Genomic DNA, 20,135 nt, shown 5'->3' with positions numbered 1-20,135 from the left:
AGGCAGGTCTCAGCCACATCTGTGCTCTCTGGGCTGAGAGTGGAAGTGTCTCTTAAAAGAAAACCAGGTGCTGTTCTTGAAGAGGAGACAAAAGCACACTGAGCAGCAAGGACCCTGAGTGTCCCCTGTGGCTTCCTGAAGATGGTCAGGGTTAACTCTCCATGGGCAGGGATCCAGCCACAGCGCAGGCAGACCCTGCTCAGCCCCAGACACTAGGAAAAGATGCTAGAAAGCAAGCAATGGCTGTGTATTTCTGCTTCCAGTGGCCCAGGCATTTGGAGCCGTTCGCCTGGGGGAGGAAAGGGCGTGATGGGAATGTTTTCACTTGTAAAATGGTTTAAACTTATCCTAAGCTTCGTTCTCTTCAAAGTGTCATCTTTAACATTCTAATTAAGGTCCCCTCTAAACAAATGCACAGGCTCTGTGCGCTGCTCCGAGAATAAACTTTTTTTTTTCTCCCCTCCTATGTCATAATGTTTTTGCCGCACTCAAGTTGCTTTAGCTGAAGAGGTTCTCAGATGTTGGTGGCGGGGACTGAGGAGATGTGAGCAATCCTGACATTTTTGCCCTAGTATCATTATAGGAGGGCTGAGGTCACATCTAATTGACCACAGACAATGGAAGAGGCAGCTCTTTGGTGTGCTTAATTGCTAAGCTTCTCTCTCTCTGACCGTGCAATCCCATGTCTTGAGACCATGAAAAATTTGGCCCCCTGGGTTACAGTTTCGGATGGTGTGTGTGTGTGTGTGTGTGTGTGTGTGTGTGTGTGTGTGTAGAGTAGTAGAGTTTTAAGGGGAGGGGTGGGGTGGAGAGAGAGAGATATTTCCTGAAATGGAAGCATTTGAATTCAGGTTTTTTTTTTTAATTCTTTTGACTTGACTGTAATTATCACACTGCATGTTTTGCCTAGATTGGAAGGGTGAATTGTTATATAATACTCTGTGCTTATAAAAAAAAAAAAAGACCAAGGCAAGGGGTGGGGGGAGGCATTGACTAATGAGGCTGAGTGAAGTCCAGCATTTTGAAAAGATACTTAAAATGGTGAACACAGTATCACAGAGTGCCATCTTTGTCCAAATTAGGCCTTGACTTTCCATTGGCTGCTTCATATTGGCACCGGGAACATCACACACACACACACACACACACACACACACACACACACACACACACGCACCCTGTGACCATTAAAAGGACCCCTCCATCCCATTATGTGAGCCAAGTCACATAAAACTTTGATTAAATTCAAACGCTTAGATGAATTGTGTCTCTTCTCAAGAACACACACGTTCAATTTAATCTCTCTCTTGGCATTTTAAGTATCAAATCAAGTCTCTGCTGTCACTGGAGACAACTACATGCTCACATGTTCCAAAATGGGGATGAAATAAGGAGGATCTGCCAGAAAAATCCAATCGAGCAGGGCACAGACCCTCCCAGTCCTTGGCTATGGGGCTGGATGGCTTGGGGAATGTGACTTCCCTGCACCTTTCTGAGCCTTGATTTCTGCATCTGCGCAATGGGGTTAGGTCTATAGAAATGACAGGTACTATTTCCTTATAGAGTCTGGTGAAGATTAAGTGGGATGCATCCATCTCAGGCTCTTGGCACAGTGCTGGCACCTGCAAAGTGTCGGGGGAGCGCTCATCCTTGGGCCCCAGGGAGGGGTTCTGCCTGGTTCGCGCTCACGGTGTTTCGCCTTGTCTCCCCCTTTCTGATTTTCCAGGGTAATCAGGAAGCAGCAGCTGCCCCGGACACCATGGCTCAGCCTTACGCTTCGGCCCAGTTTGCTCCCCCCCAGAACGGCATCCCCGCGGAATACACGGCCCCTCATCCCCACCCCGCACCAGAGTACACGGGCCAGACCACCGTCCCGGAGCACACGTTAAACCTGTATCCTCCCGCCCAGACGCACTCCGAGCAGAGCGCAGCGGACACGAGCGCGCAGACCGTGTCCGGCACTGCCACAGTAAGTGGGCGCCGGTCCCGGGGAGGGGGGAGGGGGCAGTGGCGGCCGGGCGCACCCCACCCCACGGAGGCTCCTGCCGCGGAGCAACCCCTGAGCCCGCCCCTGTCGCAGCGGCTCGTGGAATCCACCTGTCTGCAGGCCTCCTCTCATGCTGCTTACTGAAATCAATGCTTTTTTCCTTAACTTTATTCGTGAGGGGAAACTCTCATCTAATTTCTGTTCCCGTTGTTCTCCCTTTTCTTGAATCATGTCCTCTCAGTAGGATTATACACTGCGTGGTTTTTTAAACAGCTTTATGGAGACATAATTTATATACCATAAAATTCACCAGTTTCCGGTGCACAAATCACCGATTCCTAGTGTATTCGCAGAGTTGTGCAACCATTTGGCACAGTCTAATTTCGGAATATTTCTGTCCCCCGGAAAGAGACCTCATGCGTGTTCACAGCTCCTGCCCATGTCGGCCCCTGTCTTCTTCAGCCTCCTTAGCCTTCTTCATGGCTTTGAGATTCACCTGTGTTCTTTTGTGTTTTCTGGGAGCCCTAGGGTGGGGGAGGCCTGGACTGCAAAGGGGAGCGCCAGAGAATTTTGCTAGGCTCATGGAATTTTCTGTGTTTTGATGGTGGCTGTTTGTTTACGTGACTTTATGCACCAAAGAGAGTACATTTCATTGCATGTGAATGCATTCCGGGCATTAAAAGCAAGCCAACAAACAAAAAAGATGCATTTTTTCACCACCATAAGTTAAAAACCACCATTGTTGGCTACTAGTCAAAGATAAGCCTAAAGAAAACTAACTGTTAAAATTAAACACTTGTTCATTTGTGCATGACCTAAAATCACCCCGCATATACCACAAGATGTATCTGCACATTTGAGAGCTTCTGAGGAATTCTTTGCAAGCACACGCCAGGCCTGTAGTCCAGAACATTTTATAGATGGAAGCCGACTGTGCCTCTTTCTCCTGCCCCCAGGCCTCTGAAAACCCAGAACTTGTGGAGGAATTTCTTGGTTTGAAGCAGGAGGGTTTTACGTTTGGAGGCTAGGTTCGGAGATTTTTAAAAATAGCATACACTCTAACATTGTGTGTTGCCTGTCTCCCCTCTTTTAATTGTGGTAAAATACGTCTATGAGGTGAATTTTACCACTTCAGCCAGTTTTGTGTGTATAATTCCGTGGGGCTGAGAAACTCACAGCTCAGTGCAGCCATCACTGTATCTAGTTCCAGAACATTTTCATCTCCCCAGGAGGAAACGCTCTACCCATTAAGCAGACGATCCACATTCCTGCAAATGTGCTTTCTGCCTGTATGGATTTGCCTATTCTAGGCATTTCATAAAAAATGGGATCACACCATGTCCGACCTTTTGTGACTGGCTTCTTTTACTTAATAGAATGTTTTCAGGGTTCATCCACACTGTAGCACGTATCAGTACTTTATTCCCTTCCGTGACTGAATATAATTCCATTTTATGGATATGCCACTCTTGTTTGTACCTCCATTCACTGATGGGCATTTGGGTTGTTTCCACCTTTGGGGTTTTGTGATTAGTGCTGCTATTGCCTGTCTATAGCTGGCTGTTCAAACTTAGGGATGCGTTCATTTAATGGGTTTGCTGGTTTAGCAGGTGTTTGTTACTATTGTGTTGACTACCAGGTTATAGTGATGGTGTTGCCATTTATTTGTTTTGGGTTATTCTGTGACAGTCAACGATGGTAGGGCTTCAGAAGGTTATCTTAGGACTAAAAAAGGGATAATAATGCCCAATACAGACACTATCTATTAAGCCTCAATATACGCCAAGTATACTAACCTGCTGTGGAAGATTCATTCGTTCATGAATATTTTTAAGTATCTACTGTGGCCAGGACTCATCCCAGCGATGTGGTTGAATGGAACAGAAATGATCCTTTCCCTCTTATAACTTTGCATGACAGTCATAGAGTGAGCATGTGTCATTCAGACAGCTTGTATAAACACAAACTGTGATACCTGCTCTTAAGAAAACGACAGGTGCCATGGAGGATAAAGATTATGGGTACTGCCTGCAGATGAGTAGTCTAGGATGATGTCTTTAAGAAGATGTTAAGATGAGAAGACATACTTTCCAGGCAGAAGGAATATCGAGGCCAGTAATGCCAAGGTTGAAAAGATCTTGGCTTATTCAAAGAGTTAAAAAGAGGCCAGGGTGAAGAAGGTTTGGGGGTGCAGTGGCAAAGGATGGAATGGGGCAGTCACCAGGGATCATACCCCACAGGCCTGGTGGATTTGATCAGTGGATAGACTTCCACATTAGGGGCAATGGGGACCGTTGAAAAGAGTTTAAGCCAGAAGAGTTATAAAATGAAATTTTAGAAGGGTTAATGACGCATACCTAAAAAGAGATCTTAGTCCATTTGGGATGTTGTGATGCTCAATGTCCTTCTCTCACAAAAAGAACTCTTTAGAGATCAACACAAAGTTAAACAGGGTGTTGGGTGGCCATAGTGGCCCAGGCACTGCGGCACTGTGAAACAGTGAGCAGGCGCACTCTCCGTTCTATTATGGTTGTAATGTGGCAAACTGTAGAACATAGATGTTTAAGGCTTTAGTGTATTTCTGTGATGGGACACTTGTGGGGGGATGTCCCTCCACATCATGGTTGAAGGAATACACATTTCATAATCTTCTGGTTGCTAGTAACAGAAAATCAGCAGGGAATGTATTGACTTTTACAACAAAAAGTCTTAGAGGTGGGCTGACTTTAGACACAGCTTGGTGTGGGGCACATACGTGTTAGGTTCCAACAAGATCCATTTCAGTCTCTTTTTCTTCCTGCTCAACTACATTCTCTAGTTTTCTGGGATGGTCCCTGCAGCTCCTGACATCATACCACATTCCTAGGGAAAAACCCTTGGGAATCACTCTCTTTCCCTGGTTTGCACAGGGTTGTATTCGTTCAGTGTCTGAAGCTGAGAATGGAGCCACGGAGGAACTCCATAGCCAAATATAGAGACCAAAGATGGGCCTACCAGAGTCAGTGATAAGGTGCTTTAGATCTTCTCACTAGAGGTATTAAACAGAGAATCCGGTCAGAGCCAAGGGTGAGCCATTTGTATGGAGAGGCCAGAGTAGATACATTTGCCGAGTATAGGGAATGAAGAAAAGGGCAGGCAGATCCTTGAAAAACTCATAAGCAGTGAGGTTTGGAAGGCACGGAGCCAAGGGAGACATGAATGGGGTATCCCCTGGGTATGCAGTGTGGAAATTGAACCAGAAGAGTGTTGTCAGGGCAGCCTGGCAGGTGCGAATTCAGAATACGTTACTGAAGTTGCCATCACTGGAGACAGAGAAGAAGCAGTGCCCCTACAGTGTTGGGGAGAGATGCCAGGGGACCGGGAGTGGAGAAATAAATGGGAATGATTGGGGGTAGAGTGCACTATCGTCGTAAGCACTTGGAGTAAAGAGAAAGAAAAGACAACAACTCAGGGGCGTAAGAATTCAGGGAAGCAATTTGTACAAGAATCAATTTCGGATCCTATTTTATGCCAAAGAGAAGGCACCTGTGGGGCCAGGTGGTGGGGACAGGGAACAAGAGCTGGGGAATGATGACTCAGGTGACCAAGGGTGTACAAATAGAGCAGGTGGTCTAGGAAAGAAGAAGACATACTTTTTTATAGCTTTATGAATATATAACTGACATACAATAACCTCTCTGTATTTACAGTGTGAAATTTGATGAGTGTTGACATATGTACAGATGTTGTAACCAACATATCCATCACCCCCAAAGTTTTCTCATACCCCTCTACAATCTTTCCTCCTTGCCCTCTACCTCATTCCCGGGGGAACCCACAGATCTGCTTCTTTCACTCTAGCTTAGTTGTTAATTTCTAGAATTTTATAGCAACAAAATCAAATGTTATGGGTTCTTTTTGCCTGGCTTCTCTTGGGGCTCACCATCATTGCTTTTAGATTCATCTGACTTGTCCCATGTATCAGTAGCTCACTGCTTTTCATTGCTGAGTTGCAAACCATTGCGTGGATGTGCCACAATTTGTCAATCCACTTACTTGTGGATGGGTACCTGGATTGTTTTCAGCTTTGGGCCGCTACAAATGAGGCATCTATGAACATTTGGAAACATTTCAGTTTTGAGACAGAAGAGATGCATCTTAGTCCATTTGGGCTGCTGTAACCAAATCCCACAGACTGTCTTGTAAATAGCGGAAATGTGTTGCTCACAGATCTGGAGGCTGTAAGTCCAAGATCAAGGTGCCAGTGTGGTCCAGTGAGGGCCCCTTCCTGGTTCATAGCCAGTGCCTTCTCCCTGTGTCTTCACATGGTGAAAGAGGCAAGGCAGCTCTCTGGGTCTCCTTTTTAAGAATGCCAATCCCATTCATGAGGGTGCCACCTCATGACCTAATCACCCCCTAAAGCCCCAGCTCCTAACACCATCACTGGGGCTTTAGGATTCCAACATGTGAATAGGGAGAGGCAGGAACATTCAGACCATAGCAAGAAGAAGGAGTGAATGTACCAGCACATGGAGAAATCTTAAGTCAGGAGATCCTGTGAGGAGCTCCTTCTCTGTTGCCTTCGTGTTCTCAGTGACGAAGTCACTATCAGCTGACAGAGAGAAGCAGAGGAGTTGGGGAAGCAATGGATTTATTCCTGAAATTGAGCAAACATGTCAGGAGTTTGGCTCAGATGATTCCTAGAGTATCTGAGGGGCAACAAGTTCCTCTCGGAGCTGACAGAGTGTGAATTTGTGGAGGGTTAGTTACCTGGCCATTTGGTTTTCTCCAGCCATGTTTGGGGTTGGCGGGCGGGGGGCGGGGTGGGGTACATACTGTTGCAGGAAGTTTCAAAGAGGAACCATTATAAACTGAAGCAAGGGGCTTACCCAGCATTGGGGAGGAGCAGGAACATATAAGGGGCCGTCTTGTTTTCTACTAGAAATGATTCCATGCATATGCTTTTCTCTCTTGGCCAGTATGGAAGGTGCTTCTGCTGCCCATGACCTACTTTTCAGTTGGACTTTCATGACCCGACCAAGCAGAACATGGTCTATGACAAGTTTGCCTCAAAATGTCTTTGTATCCTCACACTTTGACTGAGCGTACCCCTCTCTCCACTGCAGGTTCTGCATTACTCAAGGAAATAATTTACCCTCCAAGTGGGTCAGACCCATGTTCTCCCAACCCTAGAATACATAGCCCTGTATTAGCATGCCTAAGTTATTCTCCATAGGGTAGTGTTGTGTCTGGAATCACCCTAACTGTCCTTTGTGCACGGTGCTTAATGCCAGTCTGAGGGCACTGTCGGGGACATCATTTCGTTGGGAAACCGAGTAGTTTTGGGTACGAGAAAACATCCATCCATCTGGTAGGCTCCAAGAACATCTAATATATGCACATGATTTAACACAAAGTGCAGAATCTGTAAAAGGGAAGCAGGATGCACCCAGAGCTCCCAAAGCTTCCCAGAGCTGAGCAAAGAAAGTACAGACAGAAAAGACTTACCAGGTCATCCTTTCTGTTCCCCAAGGGCTGAGATGAGTCCCCACAGGACATTTTTCTGCTGGATGTCTATTTAATGTAGGCCTCCAAACACATCACGGATCACTGTGTTGACAGACCCAATACTGTATTATATTAGATACTCTTCCTGACAAGGTATTTTACTCTTGACATTTTATAATTAGAGATTTGCAAGTAGTGAATTCTCCATGTATCTCCAGTAGCAACTTAACTTCTATTTTTAACACCTCTGCAGTCTGTTTCAAAGTCTCCCACCAGTTCTGGGAACTGATGGGAGAAACAATGTGGGTCCTACAGCTAGATCCCCGAGCTCTGGGCTCTGTTAACAGGGACAAGAGCTGCTTGAGAAGCTGAGTCCTTGACCCTCAGCTGCTTCCAACTAAAGCAGCAAGTGGGTCTCCAGACTTCTTTAATACCTTTACAAAGTGAAGACATTAGTTGGTGATGACTTCCTGTTTTGATCCCTTTAAATACTGGCTCTGCTTCTAAAGCCAGTTGTGTAGCTGAGGAACGGGCAAAACTCAGTGTACTTTTCTGTTCACTGGGTGCTGCTGCTGTTGATACTATTATCATTATCATTATCATTATTATTGTTATTATTATTATTATTATTATTATTTGAAAGCATCTCAGGATTGTGGTTAAAAAAGCCACAACTTTAGAAAAGGGTGTACAATGAAAACCAAAATTTCTTAGTTCTTCGTCTCCCTGCCAGAAACAACAGTTACCAATTCCTTGTATTTCCTTCCAGAAACGTTTTGTGCCAGTGGAAGCATATGCCTGTGTCTTGGTCCATTCGGGCTGCTAGAACATAAATACTACCAACTGGGTGGCTTATAAACAGAAGACATTTATTTCCTGGTTCTGGGACTGACAAGTCCGTGATCATGACGGTGGCAGTGGCCACGTCTGGTGGGGACGAACTTCCCCCTGTGTCTTCACGTGGTGAAAGACGACGAGGGGCTCTCTGAGGCTTCTTTATGAGGGCTCCACCTTATGACCTCATCACCTCCCAAATGCCACATCTCCCAATGTCATCACCTTGGGGGTGGGGGTTGGATTTCCACATGTAAATCTGGGGGGACACAGACATTTAGTCTGTAGCAGCCTGCTTGTCTACTCCTCTCTGCCTCTCTGTCTCTCTCTGTCTCTCTCTCCTATCTTTCTGTCTCTGAATCCAATCTTGGCATCTCTAATTCCTCTTCCCCAAAGAACAGAACTGAAGTCGACTGAGCACCCACTTGGGCACACTGTGCATCTGGAAGATCATTCTGTGCCACGCTTTGGGATCCAGCTCATTCTTGTAGACATTCGCTTGCGATCTTACATGCAGAGGTGTCTCACTGGGGGAACTGAGGCTATTTCTGGGGTTTATGTTGCAGTGTTGTTATTCCCTGTTAGGCTGTAGTGAGCAGCTGGGCACAGAGATTGCTGTCTACCCCTGGGTGTCTCTGTGTGAGTGGTTAAAAGGCACATGGATCTAAAATGTGGAGGCGGTTCAGCTACCCCCACAGGCAGTACCTGAGAAGGCGTGCCACCCACACCCTTGTTCAACAGTGTGCCATCCAGCTCCCGGCTCATGGCCATTCTGACTGCGTGTGCTTGTCCATGGCTTCCCCCTCTCTCTAACAAGAGAAGATAATCTGAGAGTAGTCTGCTGTCAGGGAAGAGGGGAGGGAGGTGTGCTGTCATTGACTGAAGGCTGCTGTGGTCCACGGTCCATGTTGGGCACTGCACAGTCATCGTCTTGTTTTGCCCTCCCACCAACCCCTTTAAATGATACCAGTTACTCACATTTTACACTGGGGAAACAGGTGCAAAGAGGCAAAGACGTCGTGAGTTTGGGAGAGTTGTGAGTGACAGGGTGGAGAGCCTCACCAGTTCTATGTCACGTCAAAGCCTGGCCTCTTTCCTCCAGGGTATTCCCTTGAGGGTCTCCCGGCTGGCAGCATAGGTGACCAGTGCCTGAGGCCTGGGCGAATAATCCAGAATTCTCTGCCAGGCCAGTTTCTTCAGCCCTGCTCTCCGATTTAAAGTAGCAGGTCAGTGAAGAACTTACATTCCAGGTTGGTTGGGATTAGACCTTCTGCTCCACTATTCAGAAGCTGAAAGGTCCCGGGCTGGTCACTTGACCTCTCAGCTCTTACTATCCCTACTGTTCCCTTCCTCCAGTGGGGTTCTGCCCTTCTCCAAAACGTCTTTCTCTTCCCTTCCCACCAACCCTCAGAGCCGCCTTGTAGAACACCGGAGAGTTCCTCTCCCTGCTGGAGAACTTGGGCCTCACCTGTGCATGTTTAAAATTTGGCCAAATCATTGAGGGATGTCTGTCTAAAAATAGGGTGGGTAGCCACAGCGAAACAGGAGATGGGGAATAGCAATCTCAAAAATAATAGTTTTGCTCAGTGAGTGTCAGACTATGTTCCAAGCTCTTTTCACACATAATGTCAAGTTGTCTTGACCCTCTATCACCAAAAAAAATTTTAAGTACGTATGAGGCATTATCATCCCCATGTTATAGTAAGGAGCTGAGGCAAGGAACATCCTGAAGGTCATTGTAGCTAATAAGTAGGAGTGAAAGCTCTACACCAGGTGTGTCAGACTCAAGACCAAAACTCAGAAGGGCACAGAGCCCAGAAGGTATCCCCAGTACTGCAGAAAGGAACGCTTTGCCTGGGAATCACCCATCCTGCCCTGGGGAGGGCCCCAGTGGACCCCAGCACGTCCTGTATTACAAGCTTAGCAGGTGCTCTTATTTGAGACCTGTGCCTTGAGCAAACTCCAATAACACATTTCGGTGGCTTCACAATTGTCTTTTCAGATGACAGTGTGGCTGAGCTGTTTTGTCCACACAGGTTCTATTTGCCTAAGGTTCACATTTACTTTAAGGACACAGGAACATTCTCTTGTCCCCTCACATGGCCAAGTATTATGCTTCTGTCTCCGGGATAGCATTAAACTGAATGGCCCATGGCTTACAGGACAAGTTAAAGACCTTTATTACCCAATACCAGGGCCATATTACTGTTCTAAAGAGTCTGTTCACCAAAGTCCCCAGTCCTGAGGAGCCACATGGCATGATTAAGCCCATCTTAGGATAACTCTGAGAGGGGTGGATAGCTGAGATCATCCGAGACCCACGTGTCTAATGTCCAGTTGTAGGACAGGGCTATGACCTTGGAATCCGGTGGAGGTGAAGGTTCTCATGACTCCCATGACTGCTCGAAGAAAATGGCCCTGGGTAAATGCCATTAGGTATAATCAAGAGAAGCGATAAAGAATCGACTGTTGGGGACCATTGGCATGTGATGTAACCACTCTGAGCCTCACCTACCTCCTTTGATCATGTGAGGTTTAGAGCAGCAGTGAGATCGCGGAAGGGTTTCGCAGTGATGGGCACACAGCAAACCCTCCACCATAGAAACCATTATAATTATGAGAAAGTCCCATCTTTCATAGTGGGAAATCAGAGCGTTCTCCTTTGTCCTTAATTTTCCATTCAAACCATTTTTTTGGGGAGAATAAATCCATCCTAACAGTTGTGTAACTTCTTGCGCGTTAAGAGTGAAACTAAGGCCCAAATCCCCACATTGGTTTTCAAAGTAATTCTCATGGGGCACCTGGGTGGCTCAGTTGGTTAAACATCTGACTCTTGAGTTCGATGCAGGCCATGATCTCACAGTTGGCGAGTTTGAGCCCCATGTCGGACTCTGTGCTGACAGCATGGAGTCTGCTTGGTATTTTCTCTCTCTCTCCCTCTCTCCCTCTCTCCCTCCGTCTTTCTCTGCCCCTCTCCCATTTACTCTCTATCTCACTCTCAAAATAAATAAAAATAAACTGTAAGAAAAGAAAATAGGGGCGCCTGGGTGGCTCAGTCAGCTGAGCGTCCGACTTCGGCTCAGGTCATGATCTCGCAGCTCGTGAGTTCGACCCCCACATCGGGCTCTATGCTCACAGCTTGGAGCATGGAGCCTGCTTCAGATTCTGTGCCTCCCTCTCTCTTTGCCCCAACTCACTTGCATTCTGTCTCTCTGTCTCTCAAAAATAAATAAACATTAAAAGGAAAAAATTTTTAGAAGAAAAGAAAATAAAGGTAATTCTTACATAGAATGACTTTTATACAAGTAGGTTTCAACCACTCAGGTCTGAGTCCGACTGATTGGTACAAGCTAGTCATTGACCTAATTAGCTCTAGGCCATGTACAAACAAGGCTAAGATTTATTAGGGAAAGATACAATTGAAGTTTAGTTTGTAGGGCTCAAAGCCATGTTGCATTTGCTAAATAAGGGAAGATCAGACATTCTGAGACCGTGTTAATGTTTCCTTAGGGAGATCTCATTGTCCTTTTAGAGTTGCTACTCTCGTAGCCATTTGAAATGTTTCACCTTGACTTAGTCTCCATTTCGGTGTTTTGTGCTTATTCACACCGAGATTCATTGTCAAGTTTTACCCTCTCAGTATGACTAAGCAGTCTCCCTCCTTGATTAAGATGTTATTCTTTGAGCAAGTATTAGCACACTGTGTAATTCTAAAGGGTTAGGCTAATGATTGGATAATCTGAAGATGAAGTGAGCCGTCCATGAGGTGAACAAATGGCTGGTCTAGGTGTTGAAGGACCTAATTGCTGTCACATGGCTCATAGCCCCATTAGGTGGTTTTGTTGCTTTTGCTTGTGCTTTTTTGTTGTTTGTTTGTTTTATTTTTTTTTAATTTTTTAACATTTATTCATTTTTGAGGGACAGAGCGCAAGTGGGGGAGGGGCAGAGAGAGAGGGAGACACAGAATCCGAACCAGGCTCCAGGCTCCGAGCTGTCAGCACAGAGCCCGACACAGGACTCGAACTCACCCAACCGCAAGATCATGACCTGAGCCGAAGGCGGATGATCAACCGACTGATCCACCCAGGCGCCCCTGTTTGTTTGTTTTTAAATAAACTTAGAACGCCAGCACTACTCTGTTTTGTGCACAGTATGTGAATCACTCATCACCAACCACAGCTCATGCTCTAATTGGTGGCCATGTATTCTACAAGTTCATAGTGAGTTCATGTAAATTCTGTGCTCTGTTTGGATTCTTGGCTGGAGAAGGTGGTTGGCTATGCTCTGTTAACTGAGAGATCCTGGTTGATTGGGCCACAGAGCCTTGGAGGGTTAGAGCCAGAGGAAACCGAACAGTCCACCTGGTCTGTCTTCTCATTGTAAAGATAGACGGAGATCACGTAAGTTAAAGGCCGAAACTCAGATATTTTCAGGTCCACGCAAGTAACATACTTGTTTGAGAGAGATCGGTTTATGATGGAGACATAGGTAAAAGCAATCATTAATTTTCTTGATTAACATAGGAATTTTAAAACCATAGACATGGTGCTATGTGACCCCTTGGTGGGGACACTGATAGTCTAGAGGACCCATGGGCCATCCAAAGGTGCGCCCCCACACGCCCATCTAATCATTGCCGTATTGGATTGCTGACCCAACATTACAGTATCTGTTGATGTTTTTCAAGAGCAAGCAGCCATTTGGGTTTTTAAGTGGCCTCTTATTGAGCCCTGCTTTATTTTTTATCTGCCCAGACTCTGAAGATAGTGAGTTTGTAACCTCCGACTTAGTCTTGGGGTCTTTATTTTTTTAAACAAGAGGTAAAATTGGAAGCGTTAATCCTTCATTACAGGTGCATAAAAAAAAAAGACAGATTGGGTGCTCCTGCATGACAAATGCAGAGTCAGAGTAGGTTAGAGCTTGAAATGACCGTCTTGTCTACCTACTTCGTTTGTGAATGATAGCAAGGCTCAGAGAGGGAGAGTGACTTATCTGAGTCACACGGTGAATATCTCAGCAAGAACATCCCCAAAGAAAATTTCCACTGCACCACTCCCCTCCCTATGGATCATACTTTCTGTGGCCATCTTTTTTTTTTTTTTTTTTTTCTTTTCTTTTCTTTTCCTCTCTATCTCCTGGTTATCTATGCATTGAAATGGACAAAGCCCGGTGACTTTAGGAGCAGATCAGGATGTATGACCTGGAGCTTCATTTCTCTTTGAAAACCTGCTTTACTTCCTAGCCAGAGGCCTCAGGGCCTTACTCTCACTAAGGCTTCCAGACTTCTAAAAAGAGTCTTTATTTTACCTAGTTCTTTCCTGATGATCCTGTTGGTTAGGTTGAGGAGGCTGTGCTCATTCAGTAGTATTATATATTCCAACGAGGTCTAGTCTGAATCACTCCTGGGTCAAAATACTGTAACTAAGGAGTCTGGGTTTCTGCCTTTTTCATCCCTGGAAAGGACAGAGGCGATCAGATCGTCCAATTATAACCTTGCGTGTACAGCTAGTCTGAGTGATTGCATAAGCTCCCTGCCTCCTTAGAAGAACAAAGGACCTTTGTGAGGCAGGTGAGCCTGGTAGGTGAATCCACCAGAATGGAGCCCCCACGGATGCTAAGCGTTCTCCACCTCCTGGACTGTGGAGAGAAGGTCACTACAATCCAGACAATAGCCCATCCTCTTACATCAGGAACAGAATGTATCTGGGCTCAAGGACCTGATTTTTATGTGATGTCAGTGTCCTACCTGGACAAGTATGTTTTTCAGGAGACCAAGGTTTGTAGCCTTTATAGATCCACACAAACCAGGCCTTTGGGAGCAAGGCGATTTGAAGCCTTAAGGGTTGTGGACTTGTTTTGGAGGCAAAAAGTCAGTTTTCTTCCTTTAAAAAAAAAATGATAGAGTTAGTTACAAACAACACAAGTTGGAAAGTTTGGGCTACCCTGGTCTTTTAAAAGTGGAAAATGTAATTATGCATTATGATTGGTAGATAGAGAAAAACAAATTAGAAATTTCTTGGACTGAAAAGAATTTTGAAAAAAAGAAGAGGCAGCTATCATGTATTAATGTTTGGTAACAGTAACTAGCATTTAGTGAGCATATGCTACATACCCAGTGCGGTGATACTAAAACCTTCAGGTGCATGGAGCACCTGGGTGGCTGAGTAGGTTAAGTGTCCAACTTTGGCTGAGGTCATGATCTCACGGTTTGTGAGTTCAAGCCCTGCATTGGGCTCTGTGCTGACAGCTCAGAGCATGGAGCCTACCTTGGATTCTATCTCTTTTGAAAGGAAGGAAGGAAGGAAGGAAGGAAGGAAGGAAGGAAGGAAGGAAGGAAAAGAAAGGGAGGAAGGAAGGAAGGAAGGAAGGAAGGAAGGAAGGAAGGAAAAGAAAGGAGGGAGGAAGGAAGGAAACAAGGAAGGAAGGAAGGAAGGAAGGAAGAAAGGAAGGAAGGAAGGAGGGAGGGAGGAAAGAGGAAAGAAAGAAAGAAGGAAAAAGAAAGAAAGAGAAAAACGAAAAGAAAAGAAAACTTTAGGTGCATGACCTGAGTGAATCTGACAGCATCCAGAAGAGGCGGGTACCCTAAGTGACCCCTTGTCTCCTCAGTGAGAAAACCAGAACACAGAAGAATCAAGGAGACTGCCCAAGGTCACATCACAAAGCCAAAAAGGGCAGAGCAGGGATTTGGAGGCAGCCAATCGGACTCCAGAATCCACTCCGTTATTCACTCCACCAGCCAAGCACTAGGCAGCACATTTTCTTCACATTCCGTAGCCCATCAAGGGATGGATGGGATGGTGCCAGAATTATAGATGAGGAAACAGAAGCACAGATGTTAAGTAACTTGCCCCAAGGCCATACAACCGATAAAGGGAGGAGTATAAATGCAAGTAGAGGTCTGGCAGATTCCTAAACCCACATCGTGTGACTTCCCCTTCAGAAGTAGTTTATTTTACCTAAATGGCATTCCCTGCTATTAATCATGATGTTATAGCAGACAAATGTGTTAATAATCTTTGTCCCCGTAATTCTACGTTTAGCTCAAAACTGCCTCAATTTACACACGCACACAATCTCCCCTCACCCCCTCCTCCCATTCCCCCAAACACCCCCTGTACCCCCAGGGTATCCAGTGGCCCCGCCAAGTGAAAAGGGCCTCAACCCATTTGGCAAGCTGACTAAGGAAGCCTGGATCTCCCAGAGAAACTTGCTACAAGGAAATCGCTAATTATAACCCAAATTGTATTTGACTTATGCATCTCTGCTTCACGTTGTAACACTGTAATTTAAAGAGATTGTTCCTGGCCTTTTTTTAGGGGAAGAAATTAACTACCATTTTTTTTTTTTTTACTAAGAAAAGCAGTGGTAACCGTGGTACAGGAATGACAGGAGGTGGGTCCCGTCCCCTCCTCCCCTCTACCCATCTTGTCTTGCAGGTGGGGGCTGGGTTAGCAATTATGCAAGGACTTGCCAGAGGTTCCAGGCACTGTCTCTGAGTGACACCCATCTGGTGGCTTTACCAAAGGGAGAGAGAACACGAAGGTGGGCAGGCATGGAAAGAGGAGTCTCCTTGACTCTAGGAGTGATGGTTTGGAGGCGGAAGGGAAGCAAGCAAGGACATTAGTCCTTGGATTTGGGGGCCGTCTCCTGTTTTGAGCCACTGACGTACTTGACAAATACTAGAGGGGACCTGGTCAGGGGTTGAAAAGGGGAGTTCGAAGCATTGCCTGGATTTCAGAGCCTTGGCTGTCTCTCTTCCTGGTCCAACTATCCATGGGACCCAGAGCCCCTCACCAGCACCCCATTTTCCGTCTTCTCTCCTCCTTACTCCAGGCCTTTAGTATCAGTGTTAAGCCAAGACACAATTTGGCAAACTATCATCAGTGGGTCCATACCGGCCCACTGTCTGTTTTTGTCAATAAAGTTTTATTGGAACACAGCCACACTGATTCATTCATGTCTTGTCTATGCTGCTTTGCTTTTGCAGAGCCGAGTGATTGCAACAGACGTATAACCCACTGAGCTGAAACAATGCTTTCTGTTTGGCCCTCCACAGAAAAGGTTTGCTGATTCCTCATCTAGGCCGAAGTTTGCATATTGCTGGCCTGCTGGCTTTATTTAGACCTCAGGCCTGTTGTGTTGGGTTCACAAATGGAATGAACTGGCTACATGTTCATTGGGAGATTTCGCAGTATAATCTGGCTTGGATTAAAAACTGGAAAAGTTTACCGGGAGGACACAGCAGTGGTGTGCTAGTGTTGAGGATGCGGCTGTCCCTCAAGGCTGTTTGCCGTCGTGGCCACCTACAGTGTTTTACTAGGCTGACCCAGCCTTGTACGCGTTCGAGTTTGGCTAGGTCATCTGGGTCTTCTGGACTATTTTTTAATAAAATATTTCCAGTTTCTCTCCTAACCAGTGAATTACATTTCTTTTATTCTATCTCCTTCATCATACTGGCCTTCCCTGCAGAACTCTGACCAGAAAATAAATGTCAGTGTAATTGCCAGAATTTAGTGAATGCCAGAGTTATATCAGAAATGTAGCATCCCTTCCTACCCCCTAATACATCCGTATTCACACACACACACACACACACACACACACACAGCCCCTGTTTTGTCAAGAAACTTTGTGAATCAAAGCCTGTATCACTGTTTTCTTTGATTTAAATCCAAGATGGATTACTAAGTGTTATATTCTTCTGAGGTCACGGAATGAATGTCACAATTGTTATTATTAACAGAGTAGATATTTATGGTGTTGGCCAACGTTATTCAGGTTTTAAGTTTATTAATTCTATACCAACCGAGTGGCTGATAGGCTTAGCCCCATTTCATCAATAAGGAAAACCGAGTCCCAGAGAGGTTATGTAAACAGCCTTAGGGCGTACCATCAGAAAGTGATGGGCTTGGAACTCACACTCAGTCCTGGCTAATGCACAGGCACTGCTCTGTCTGATATACCTCTTTAAAGCGTGTGGGCACCACCAGTGGAACCAACCCTTGACTGAAGTAGACAACCGATGCCCAGCTCCGGAGCCAACAAGTACCCTGTACTAAGCCCCAGGGTCAATTTTTCTGTAGCAAGAACAATTGATCCCAAGAAGGGCCTCTGAAGGCTTGACTAGAGGCGCTGAAGGTCAGTTTCGGGTAAATAGTCATTGAAGAATCTTCCATTATTCTCAACAAATCTTCAGAGAATATCTTTTCCCACTAGCCTTTGCAAGCTCAGCAGGGGGAGACACTGGGGAGTGGGGAACCCCATGTTTTCTTTTGAAAACAAGGCCTCCTCGGGTAGGAGAATACCAAGGCAGAGGGAAATCCCGGTGAACAGGGTCTAGGCTTTGTCCGACAGCTGAAGGCCAGCACAGAGCCCCACCTGTGTTGCCCAGGCATCTCAGCCTACCCTGAGACGAGCATGTGGCTCCAGGAAGCCCTACAATTTTGCACCAGCAGCTTGGTCTACAGGCTCTCTGAGGATTCACAGTGGTCTGACATTGGGGCTGAGCCCTTGCTAATGACACTGTAGACACGAGGTAATTACAGATCTGTTACTTCCCAAGTCAAGCTAAGTGGACCTCTGATTATTATTCTGCATATAATAGGAGCATAACTAACACTGAAGGGAAATTGTACTTCTCTCTTTTATTAACCGCTTTTATATTCCCTTGTGCACGGCTATGATGCTATGAAATCTCTTTAAATGTGATATTACTCAATATAATACAATAATAATGCACACACCGTAATGTATTGGATTACTTTGCAAACAGCCCTTCTGAAATTGAATTTCCCGTCATTTCCCTGGGCCAGCTCAGGGCTGCTGGGCTCACAGGCCCTTTCTGTGCTTGGGAGCCTGGGGTCTACCTTCACAGTCAGTTAGGTTTTCATAGATGTAAGCAATTGGTCCCCATCATCTTTATTCATGGTGAGGATGTTGGCGAGCCATGTTCCCTGGCACCTCGCGGTATATCACAGCTCAGAAATGTGCACAATTTCTGGAACCTCAGCATAGTTTGCAAATGACCCGGGTTCAATGACATCAGAAGGGAGCTAAGCCAGATGGAAGGGATGCCTTCCGTGCTGGAATTAAATTCTGGAAGTATTTGCAAATCGCCTTTGCTGAAGATTCTGTGAGATCTTCACCCTTATTCCCAACTTCTGTTCATCTGTAAATCCTTTCATGACACCATCTCAAAGCTGCTGTTGGTGTGCCCTTTACCTCCTGCATATGCCTTGAGATTTTACCCCTTTGACACCCAAAAATAATGTTTATTGAACTCATACTGTATATCGAAATATGCATTAATCTATTAAGTGACATCCAACAATTTAATAAAAACTTAAATCTTTATGTTTGCCATAAAGCTATGAAGTCTCAGAGGATGCCACTGTGCCTTAGTTGTCTTTTTTATTCTTTGTGCCAATCATAGTGCCTGGAATAAGGAAGATACTCAAGAATTCTGTGTCATTATTCATGTGTGGAAATGTCTTGGGTCCCTGCTATTTGAGAGGCATAGAGTCAGGCCATGGAGGTACAAGAGTAAATGCCAGACAAGGGTTCTCCTTCAGGAAGTGACAGCCCAGTGCAAAACATACAATATGAACAAACAAAAAACACCTGCATAATTAAATAATCACATTTGTGGAAAATACCATAAAGGAAAGGTACAGGTGTTATGCGTGGGTGCACACTTCTTCCCAACATGACAGGGATACCATGTTAGTAGCTGACGTGGCCATAGTGAGAGTATTTATACCATGGAAATTGGCAATGACACAAACCAGGGCTTTTGTGGTCTTGTCATCTGTAGAGCTGGTTGGTAACCACCACACCCTTGGCAGAAACTTGGCATATTCAAATGAAGGAATGTCAGTGTAGCTGGGTTGAGGGGCAGGGAGAAGGTGGCCCAAATGAAGATGAAGAAGTGGTCAGCAAACATTCTTACGGGACTTTGTAAGCCAAATTGAGGGTTCGCATTTTCATCCTTTGCCCAGTGGGAGGCCACTGGAAGATCTTAAACAAGAGAATGGCATGATTAGGTTTTGATTTTAGGAGTGACCTGACTGTAGTGTGGAACATGGATTAGAGCGACACAGTAATGGGGTGGGTTAACTGGGGGAATGGCAGAGAGTAGTCAGTGAGCTACTGCAATGGTCTGGACAGGACAGGACGGCATGCACTCGTGTGGCCTGGGCAGTGAGTTGGCTGTAGGATGTAAGTAAGCAGGTAGGATCCAGGATGACTTCAAGTTTGGGCCTCAATAAATGCAGCTCTTATAAAGCTGAATCTTGATGGAAGTGAGGATTGTTTTCCAAAGAGTAGAAGGAGTTGAGATCAAAGTGTGTGTGTGTGTGGGGGGGGGTACTTGTGAGACACCTAGATACAAATAAGCGTCTGTTTATCTTTAAAATGGACAGAATATGGGGCGCCTGGGTGGCGCAGTCGGTTAAGCGTCCGACTTCAGCCAGGTCACAATCTCGCGGTCCGGGAGTTCGAGCCCCGCGTCGGGCTCTGGGCTGATGGCTCAGAGCCTGGAGCCTGTTTCCGATTCTGTGTCTCCCTCTCTCTCTGCCCCTCCCCCGTTCATGCTCTGTCTCTCTCTGTCCCAAAAATAAATAAAAACGTTGAAAAAAAAAATTTTTTTTAATGGACAGAATAATGCCTAGCTCACATGGTAGCTGGGATTCTTAAATGGATTGATTTATAAGGAATCATTTGGCATGTAGGAAACAAGCAATAAAATGTAGTTGAATCTGAATTTCTGACACATTTAATAGGTGCCCTTTTGAAAATTGGACAGCCAGACTGGAATTAATTAATAATG

At 45.6% G+C, this 20,135-nt stretch overlaps 1 protein-coding gene across 26 annotated transcripts in view; it reads left to right on the top strand.

The window, feature by feature from the left end:
- Positions 1 to 20,135, top strand: part of RBFOX1 (RNA binding fox-1 homolog 1) — a 2,071,930-nt gene that overhangs the window by 1,881,303 nt on the left and 170,492 nt on the right. For all 26 annotated transcript variants that reach the window (XM_040458724.1, XM_040458700.1, XM_040458710.1 and 23 more), the window contains one exon: positions 1,727 to 1,969. In XM_040458724.1, the coding sequence (XP_040314658.1) occupies positions 1,727 to 1,969 (243 nt within the window). The remainder of the gene's footprint in view (positions 1 to 1,726; positions 1,970 to 20,135) is intronic.

This window comes from Herpailurus yagouaroundi, unplaced genomic scaffold, assembly GCF_014898765.1.
Source record: "Herpailurus yagouaroundi ecotype Mexico unplaced genomic scaffold, PumYag 222, whole genome shotgun sequence".
Taxonomy (NCBI): domain Eukaryota; kingdom Metazoa; phylum Chordata; class Mammalia; order Carnivora; family Felidae; genus Herpailurus; species Herpailurus yagouaroundi.
This window is presented reverse-complemented; position numbering and strand designations above follow the sequence as displayed.